The 10799-nt window shown below is 36.4% G+C and overlaps 1 protein-coding gene across 1 annotated transcript; it reads right to left on the bottom strand.

Moving 5' to 3' along the window:
• Positions 1 to 3826: 3826 nt before the first annotated feature.
• LOC106657780 (ubiquitin-like-conjugating enzyme ATG10) lies at positions 3827 to 10711 on the bottom strand. The gene is made up of 5 exons (XM_014379455.2): positions 10622 to 10711; positions 5708 to 5938; positions 5407 to 5638; positions 4391 to 4565; positions 3827 to 3956 (listed from the first exon to the last, which is right to left on the bottom strand). The coding sequence occupies exons 2-5, from the start codon at positions 5813 to 5815 to the stop codon at positions 3827 to 3829; spliced, it is 645 nt and encodes a 214-aa protein (XP_014234941.1). The 5' UTR covers positions 5816 to 5938; positions 10622 to 10711.
• Positions 10712 to 10799: the final 88 nt, after the last annotated feature.

The raw sequence follows: 10799 nt of genomic DNA, 5'->3' as shown, positions 1-10799 counted from the left end.
GTGGCCGCTGTGCTTTGAGCAGCCATCCGAGGAACCATGCATCATTTCCTTTTCTTTCTTCATTTATTTTGTTTCCTTTGTTTGTATAGCATTCCATGTTTTTAGCCATAATAGCCAAGCCCGATCCAAAATCAAAATCATATCACTGATCAGGGATAATTATACTCGAGGAATAACTATTTCTGCAGCAGGACAGATGTGCACATAAATCCAATGATGCAGCCCCGCACAAAACTGCATGATTTTTACAATCGACGTTAAAATTAAGATAACTTGTTGCTAGACGTCCATGCCTACGTTTTATATCAATCAAGTAGATTAAGTAATGTATGCTTATCGCTTTGCGATCAAATAAACCGCCAAATTAACGAGTGGATCGCGAAAATGTAACTTTCTTTGTGTACGCCGGACAATGTATCGATCAAACTTCCCACACTGTTGTTGTTTTTCAATGTTTTTTCCATGCCTATTTTCAAATCCGTTCGTTTTCACGTGGATCAATTAAGACGTTGAAGTAAAATTATGACGTGGGATAAGTTCATGAAATTTTTACTACTGTTTCAAATTTTTTCTCTCTCTCTCTCTCTGACTTTTTAAAAGGTAAGCAGTCACAAAGGTAAGTAGAAATGCGTCGTGAGTATGCAACAAGAGTAAAACGGCCACCACAGAACGCACATATAGAGTCGCCATGACGACGAGCACGCGCAGCATCGGTGCCGCGCAACACACAGACACACGCGCAACCAAAAGGATTCAACTCGTACCGAAGCATCCACCCCCGCGTGCATGTACCTTTTGCCCCGTCCGATCGTTCCATCTCTTGCTTGCTTTTCTCTTATTTTACTTTTACTTTAACTGCTATTTTCATCATAGATATTGTATGCATATACTTTTTTCTACTAATGTAATTTTTTACCTTATAACATAATACTAATATCTGCTACAGCGTCACTCCACGCTTGTATTGTAATGTTTACATTTTTATATTGGCATTTTTACTATTGCTGCAGCTGTTACTGCTGCTATTGTTACATTTTTATTTGTGTGCTTGTAAATCACGCAAAAAAATCGACTGGTATAATTTGAGCGTCATCTTTGTGATTGTTGCCTATATAAGTATCTTTCAGGCACGATGAGCTTGAACAAGCCAAACTGCACATGAACTCAATGTCTTTATTACAGCTTATCGTTATGTTGTTGCATATCTCATCGTTAATGCGTCTATTTCGAAACGTACACAAATCCTTATGAATTTGATCACGACTACGAAAATACACATGGCATCCTTATAACGGCAACTTTTTCCATTCATGCTGCAGACTGATCCTTTGAACATTGGTATACACAGTCGTAGCATGCGAACGCATATAAGTGATTAAAAGCATAATCTAGCTATGACTATGAATGTACGTCACGGAACGTTCCTTTGAGCACCAGTGCTGTATACGATATTAAGCAAGTTTTTGCCGGAGATTAGTCGACTCACGATCCGAATACTCTCACCTGCATGTATATATACTATATACATGCTTGGCGCTTTTGGATCCGCCGTGCTACTTTTTCATTTTTACTCTTACTTTTTTTTGTCCGAGCTTTTCGTCGAATTTTCGGGCGGCCCATGAGTGAGAGAGAAAGAGAGAGAGAAATTCCCCTATATACCTGACAAATCCTTTTGTCCCGCATTCACGCGCAAATTTTGATGAATAACGACAGCGAAGAAAAAATTGTTTTCATTTACGTAGGCACACACGTAGATGGGCATGTCGGTAATGTGTATTCGCGTACATGGATGCGTGACGACCAAAACATTATGTACATCGTTGAGTCGCTCTTTTGTTACATGTACAACAAACCTGAAGCCGAATACCCCCGATTCCGAAATTGGAATAGCCAAGTCCTATTGTTTTGGAGGAGGCTCGGCGTCGAGCAGTTTTCGACCGTGCGGTCCGGTGCCTCGTTCGCAAATACTCACATACTCGCACGGAAAGTTCCAGTCCACGCATCACGATTCGAGGCCTACTTCAAATTTACGCATACGAGTGCTTTATAACAGCAAAAACTAGGTGATTCGTTATGTTGGTCATTAGTTGGTCTAGATTGTGGAAAAAAGAATGGCCTGCTTCGTGACTTGACACAATGCGAATGTGTCAATTCTCAAAGCAACTTTTTCCAAAATTTGCCTTAAAATTGCCAAGACCGCTGGACACATGGGTCGGCTGCGTATTTTCTGAGCGAGCAGTAGACGAGTGACTCGATATAAGACTTTTGTCGCAAGCTCCAAGAATCGCAATTTCCACTGCAGTCCAGAACATAAATTATTTAAGACGCAGCAGCAGCCCTTGTACGCGCTATTCTCTCATAGCTCTCGTTGCTCGTGCGCTATTTAAATCATTCTATAACTACGGAGATGCGGGATCGCGTGGGAAAGGCACACGTATCGCACGATGCAGACTTTTTCCATCATTTGTCACTCGTGCACGCGTATATCGGCGTGTTTAATTGCTTCGTTGAGTTTCAATTACAGGGCCTGGAATAGGCGCATATTTATAACGAGGATGATGTCACGATTCGAGGCCTGCACCGAAGAATACATCAACTGCGATACGGCGCAACTCTTCAAATTAACTCACAGCCTTAGGAAATTGCATATAAAAGTAATCGTTGTTGCTGCAACTGGGGTGCAAATCGAATATATGCGCCACGCGAGAAAATAGCGCGAAAAGCGGAAAAAGTATGCAGCATAGCAATTTTTATGCCGTGTAGACTGGCGCCCGCTCGTTGCTTGCTTGCGCCGACAATTCCATGTAAATCTTTCACACTCTGGGGTAATTGAAATTGGAAAACGTTATTTACGTCGCCGAGATCATTCCTCTGCTCGGCTGCACCTCTATATATACATGAATATATATGTGTGTGTGCACTGCGACCTGAGCGGATCGCTGCAAAACATTGAAAAATTCGGTCGCAGCTCATTTTTTTACCTCTCTCACCGGAAAACTCGATGCATTCGCAGCACAGCCTGTGATTCAGCAGAAATCTCATCGACCTTCCCATACAATACATAAATCTTCGATAAATATAACGAGCGCTACGGATAAAAAGGGATAAAGAGTCGAGAAAAAAATCGACCGAAAAAACTAAATTAATTGCAGTCGCAGATTCGTCACCGATTGTTCGTCGAAAAAACCAAATCATTTTACTGCTTTGTAAGACCTATCGATCTCTAGCGATAGAGAAAAAAAGAAGCCAAATTGTTTTATTTCTTTTTTGAAACATAGACGGAAACGTGCCTGACGAAGTAGGTCACACGTTTTCGTGATCGGTCTCTGTTCTTTTTGAGAAAGAAAAAAAAATGAGTAAATATTATTGAAACAAACGCGCTTGCGAACGATATAGCCAGTTTTTTCGCTTTCGTCATATAACAGTCACGTGTCGTTCGGTGCTTATATAATTTTATTCTCGTGAAATGGGATACAAAAATAGAGAGGGAGAGAGTAAAAAGGAAGCTAAAGAAATGATTGACAAGTAACAAGGAAAGATATGAAATTTTTGCCAGGACAAAATCAAGTTTGATCATAAACAAGATGCTACGGCTTCGGCTTTATCCTCTTGTTTGTTGTGCCACTGCAGAGTAATCTAATTAAAGCCTGTAATCCTCTCGGAGGCATTTCTCGTTTGCTAACGGATTATTGGTTTATCAACGTTGCCTGTAGTGCAGGGGTTAGCTACTTATTCAAGTACTTTAGCCAAATTGAGATTCAAAATTTATTTAGCAAACGTAAAAAAATGAATATCACATATTTACACAATTTTAAGCGTATTGCAATTACACGTGCCGCAGAGATGCATTAGTGGCGATGTTGTCGTTCAGCGTCAACTGGTAGTATTCGGGCTTGACTCTTAGCCCGAGAGCCCGTGCTGCGATGCTACTCAACCAACTTACCAACTTGTTGGAGCTGCAATGAGAAAAAACAAATCGCTGCCTCTATATCATCTGTAATGTTGCCTCGCATATTTGTACATTTTATCGAGGTCGCTGTTAGGCGAGCCCTTAGGGCTTTATGACACGTCGTTGCGCTGATGCGCGCGCGATACACAATGCATCGGAATGGCTGTAAGTGTGTTATACCAAGATGCGCGTCAATTGACGTCGTAAAAGCAATTTATGAGATTGGGTACTTTTTCCCTTTTTTTTACTGACCCAGTAAATGCGCGGAGTAGTTGATTTTTCGACGAGATTCATTGAAAGTAATGCGTCAAGTTTAAATGTGATTTTATTTATTATTCGGATGTACCCAATATCACAAATTACGATAACGATGCATCAGCTTTTAACTAAATCACCGAGTAATTCAAGTACTTGCTTCTTAATGATTACTTAAAATCTTACCTATTGCTCGTGTTCTGAATTAATTTGCTTGAAGCACAGGGATGAAGCCAAAGGTACGGTTGCTTGCGAATCGGGTGAATGGCTTGCGACAATTCACCGTAGCCCAGTCTGTCGGCTTCGTCGCAGGAAAATTGTTGTGCCTCTTCGCAGCTGACCCCGTTGCAATTAACGTAATCTAACGAAACGATTGACCAGAAAAAAAAATTTAATAAAATAAAGTTTACACAAGAGACTTTTCTATGAGTGAACTGCAGCCTGATAATCTCAGGCAACTATTGCGTCAATAGAAATTGAAATAAAACCAGAGGAAATTAAAAGTATTACTTAGCCATCGAGTGCTAAGTGCGTTTTAGCGACTTCGAGAAAGGCGACTGATTCTTTTATTTTAACTTGAACGATACGAGACTTCAGTTATTTTTTCTTTAATTTTTAAAAATTAGGTACCACCTACTATTTTTATTCACTTATCAATTTCGAATTTAAACTAGCGTTTGTCATGCTTTGTATACAAAAATAATCTCGCGTTTATATCTACTAGTCCAAGTTCAGAAGCAGCTGCCGAAACAATTCTGCACATAAGTTCTTACATATGGAGATTAAGGTCTAGTAGTATTCAGGCGACAACCTCGCTTTTACGTCAGCGAAATTCTAAGCAAAAATATACTCACGTCGTTTTTTCCCGATTTTTTCTTGATTATGCTTTTAAACTTGAAATGAAATTGAAATGAAAAATTCAATGAAACAAAAGAAAAAAAATAATAGTTAATATTTATAAATTTCTTGGAAGAAATTAAAACTGTTTGTATTTACCGCAGTAATCTCTTTATTTTACAAAAAAAAATTAAAAAACTCGAACACTAGCTCCCTCTGCTTTGATTTACTCGAATCACAATGATAAAGAAGGAATCGTGTTTTTTGCAGTCTATTTTTTCTGGTCGCATTTCAATGGCCGGAACCCGGCGGTAAATTCAAAGTTTAAGAATTAACAATTAGTTCAATACAAAATTTATACTGACCAGATTTCCATCCATTGAAATAAATTACTGGAACACCATAACTTTCTGACCATAATATATTATGCTCTATTATTAATGGCCTTAATTTCTCGTTGCCATCTGCATCAAATTCAAATGGATCCTTTTCTACTTCATCCTCGTTTTCTAAGCTTGTATCATCGAGAAAAATAGAATGATTCGAAGGTAGCATGTGTTTTTCAACTCGCTTCAAGTATGCTTCTCCAGTAACGTCCTGAATGATATACAAATTGATAATTGTTGATCAATTTCAATATAAGATCGCGCATAAAACGAAACAAACCTTTTCCCCTAAAAATTCCCAGCCATCAGAAATTCTGGCAGAAACTTTTATCATATCTTCGGCATTTTTAACGAACTCTTCCCATGTGATAGTACCAGGACCATCCATGGTGAGAAAGTTGTGTAAATTTGCTGAATTTCTAAAATATTCTGATGTCACAACGTATTCAACGAATTGATGTTAGCTGTAGTTATGATTTGATGATATTATTGCATTAATGTGCTTCAGTTGCTGAAATAAAATTTCATTTTCATTAAAAACAGGTTTCAAAAAAATCTAAAAATAAAACAATGATCGATTAATCAATCAGTAAATTTAGCAATAATTAGGTTTTATTAGAAAAAAACAGAAGTGACGCTTTTAAATTAGATCATTGAACCGTTGAATTTTGACGAGATTATAAAAAAATCGATAAGACTGATGATTTCTCATTTGAACAATTCGTAGAATATAAAAGTTACATTCGTCAAGGCCATTTTTTTGAATTTATCAGCGTTTTTTAGAGCGTAAGATAATTACACAAGAGTCGCCTACGCAGGCCCTCGTTGAAAAAAACGAGAGATATTTTTCATAGCACGTGCAAAATTGCTTCGCGCATAAGCAACACAATAAAACGTATTGCCCGGTAATATTGTCATCCAGATAAAATTGAAAAAGGGGGGAAGCGGCACAGTCGCGAGAATAGCGTGAGTTTATGTTATATTTTTGCCTTCTCTCTCCACGCCACGCCGCCGACTGCCGAACACAACTTCCCCTCTCGGCAGATTTCCCCGACTGTCTTGCGTAGATCGAGCCTTCTGTTGCAGCTTCTGTCAATTGTTAGCTTTTTGCAGGCTCTATGATGCACTGTATTATATATTTTGTTGCAGGCTCCAAAAGCTGACTACTTCATTTATATTAGTGAGCACCTGTACACCGTAACTTATTTCCATCTCTTTCTCTGCTCCAGCAGCATGTTTTTTATGAACATATTTTATTGTCGACGAATTTAAATACTTGCTCGATGCTTCAATTGATTTAAAGGTACAACAGATATCAATTAGAGATGGCTCTTTTATTACAATGGGATCCGTTTTCAATTTTCACATATATCGATTTTAGTTGCCCCTTTAATTCCTAAAATTATATGCAAATATACAAATAGACATTATTTTTTGGAGGTTAGTTTAATTTCAACGCTTACGTCTCGTTTATATGCATAATTTCAGGTCATTTCAAAATTATTATAGGATTGTCTTTTTGACAATTTTGAAATTCTAACCAGATTTTTTCATCTTATCTCTAAATTTTACTTGATTTATTGCGGCCATGGTTATAAATTTAATCGTGATGTTTTTTTTTCAAAATACAAACAATTCTTACAGAATTGCTTAACACGGAAAGAGAACAAATATTGACTGGATTAGTAAAACAAACGATTTTCAAAGACATCTTCATCAAATATAATGGTGAAATAGAAATATTAAAAATTAAAATGACGGATTTGTGGGTACTCCTTGATATGTCTCAGTGCGAGGACCTTGAAATGTGCACGCGTCTCAAAATAACATCGGATTTTGAGGTATGATAATCGAGTGGCTTGAAGTAGTTTTGAAAATGCGTTAGATGTTTTTAAAAATAGACGTAATCATATGTCCTATACTACATGGAATACGTCATGCAACGTAATGCATCGTATTCTGTAATCTGTTAATCAAACCGCGAGGTCGTTGTCTCTATATTTAACGGTGTAGTTTTTCGTCAAGTCAACATTTTATACATTTTTTCGAATTAACATGTTTGTCCAACACAAATCTTAAGTTTTAATCGACTTTTTAAACATTTTATAATTAACGTGAACATCAAATATTTGCATTTTTGTTTGACAGAGGTAAATTTTCATTGCAAATCTATAAACGATTCATAAAGCAGCCACATAATGTACGCATTTTGCACGAGAGAGATGGACTCTGCAAAGTTAAAGAAAGATGAAGAATGTGTACATATGCACGTATATACAACACTATATAGATATACCATCAAATAGGAATGGTGCCGTAGCATAAATATTCTTTATCCCTGTTCATACGCTATTTTAACAATGCTATCTTAATAACTAATTTATTGAAATATAAAAAATTTCTCTGGTGAAGCATTTTTGATGCTTTCTAATTCTCATAAACAATTTTTTACTCTCTTAAAAATTTTTTAGGATATTTTTATAATTGTTGCATTTATGATTGACACTCGGTGATTGCATAGTACATAACTCATTTGTAATTTAAAAGGTTTTTCGATAAAATTCGGACCCGAAAGTAAATAAAAAAAAGTATAGATCGAGCAGTCCGGTACCCTTGCCTCTTGCAGCGAATACGCTAGATACGCGCCTGAAAACGCGAGGCGCGCGTGCACATGCAAGATATCAATGATCATCGATGCTCGCACGCGAAGCTAGACTTTTTACGCTATTTATGCATGGCACTGCTATTACAATAGGCCAGGTGCATAATATTTGGTGCTGCCATCGCTTTTTATAAGTTCTCTTGTGGCGAGGGCTGCACAAAATACCCGTGGTCTCCACGGGCACTCTCACAAGCCTATACGATTTAACATGGAAAACGTTGGCACCCTCAATTATTCGACTGGTCTATACCAAAATATAATATTTGTGTGGGCAGATATACCCTATGAACCTATAACTCGTTCAATGACATTGATCAAGCTATAGCTAAAGCTCGTTCAAATTAGTTGTACGTGTTTTTTTTCGTATGATTCATTAAATAAAAAATTTATTCAAAATTGGTATTGTAACTATCGTTGACACTCTTTCATAATAATTTTGAAAAATATTTTTTGGAAAAAAATTTAAAAAAAAGTGTACAAATTATTATGTATTACTGATTTTCATGAATTAATTATTAAAATTGACATATGTGCAAATAATTATTTGATTCATTAGAATAAAATAATAGAGTTATGGTAGAATTGGATTGAAATGTATCATAAAAAATAGCTCTATTAAATAAAATTTAATGTTGGAGCTCTTTCATCACAACGATAATATTGATATTGATTTCAATGATATAATCATCATGAGTATTATTCAATAAATTTATCGATCTTTGTACTGTATCATTGGAGTAATTTCCCAGAATAATTTTTTAGTGATCAACTAAGAATCAAAATACTTTTTCTATGAAGATTTTCGAAAATTAAAATCATCACATTTTACTACAAAAATTTTAAAACCCATTTCTAATCCTAAGCTTAAATTATATATTTATTATTATTAAATTGTCTATAGTAACAACATTTGTGGCAACTGTTTTTAAATTATTGAACAATACTGTATGAGTAATGACAATCATTCAAATACTCAAAAAAGTACAAATGGAAAATCCCACTGTATCGTAATCGTAAACAAAACGTAATGTGGGAGAAAAAAGGCTGTAAGAAAAAACAGAAGTAACAAAGCCTATAGAGCAGAAAGAGAGACAGTGAGAGGTCAACAGGAAAGCGTAGCGTATACAGAACTGATAGGTTCGTTAGGGTCTGCAAGTCTTCATACTTTGCAAGATATGCTTAAAATTTATTTACGCGTGAATGATAAAAAAAGGAGAGAAATAAAAATTGTTTGGTACAAATTTATATGTATGTGACGTACGTTTCAGGAGGTGAAAAAACGCGGAAGCAAATTTTTGATGATGACGATGAAGTCTCGAGTACCATGATACAACATTCACGTACTATATATACCATGCATAGAGCGAGAAAGAGACAGAGAGCTAGAGAGAAATGTATATACTCTGGAAGAGTAGATGTGCGTGTATATGATCGCAAAAAGAGAAGGAGAGACGAGAGGGGTGACGGGGATCGGAGATGCAAGGAAGGGCGGCGACACTCAGCCATTGCTGGCTTATAGCGACGTCGAAGAAACACAATACATATATTACCTAAGGCCTCATTCATATTTGCGAACATCACAGTTGACTTTAATTCTTTCATTGAGAATTTTTTTAATATTCGCTACTAAATACTCTGAATTACGACAGTTATTGATAACTTTTACGATAAGTGCGAAAAAATGTTTAAATAAATTTTTAATATTTTAAAAGAAATGATTTGAAATAAAATTCATTCCTTGGAATTGTATTTTTATGTTAAAATAATAAAGTCATTTTTAGCATTAAACATGCCAATTTCATAACATAATCACGATTCGAATGAAATATTTTCGAACATTTTTTTAATGATATCTTTACCTAAATTTGATGAATTGCTTTTATCATTGACGAATAGAAAAGTATTGGGAAAATATGTGAGAGTAAACAAGCTTTTCCTGCATTAAAGTAAAATATTTCAAATAAAATGAAAAAAAATTCAAATATCTGAGCGTTGAAAACGAAAAGGAAATGGAAATGGCTGCATTTATTTGAAGGAAATGGAAGTTTCTCTGAAATATTTCAATTTCCATTTGCCAGACAGTCTTTTTTCCCCGAAGAAAGTAGATATTCATGGTGATAAGAGCTGGATATACCCGTTCAATGATTTTAATTCACAATCAGCACATAATTTAAATTCGTTTATTTTTAATTGATGTGTATATTGTTCATCAACCTCAGCGCTAATTCACCATAAATAATCTTTAAAAGAAATCAACAAGTGTCATTATAAACAAAAACTAGAAAAAACGTGAAAAAGTTTCTCCGTTGTGAACGAAGATTTAATGCATTGAGCTAGCATATAACGCGTACGTATGTATGTATCTGTATTTTGCCTATATATACATTCATACACGCGCGCACACACACACATATGGCAACTAAAAGAGCAAGACAGAGAGAACACGGTCTCTCGTATTCCGTCTCACTCATGCGCGGTGCGCATCGGCCGTCACGCAGCAGCTAATACTCACACATATATATATGTACTCACACATTTACATGGGCGCGCACAGCAGTGAGCACTGCGTTCTCCCTCGATCTGGGCAGTCCCCTTTCCCCTGAAGTGTATGTACGCGAAAACACACGTATATGCGAAACACACTGACACATAGAGACGGCAAAGAGCGAGCGGAGTGCACGGAGTGGTGGTCGGCCGGAGCGAGCGAGAG

This window comes from Trichogramma pretiosum, unplaced genomic scaffold, assembly GCF_000599845.2.
Source record: "Trichogramma pretiosum strain Unisexual culture from Peru unplaced genomic scaffold, Tpre_2.0 scaffold6, whole genome shotgun sequence".
Lineage (NCBI taxonomy): Eukaryota > Metazoa > Arthropoda > Insecta > Hymenoptera > Trichogrammatidae > Trichogramma > Trichogramma pretiosum.
The sequence above is the reverse complement of the archived record's forward strand: the minus strand, read 5'-3'. Positions and strand labels throughout refer to the sequence as shown.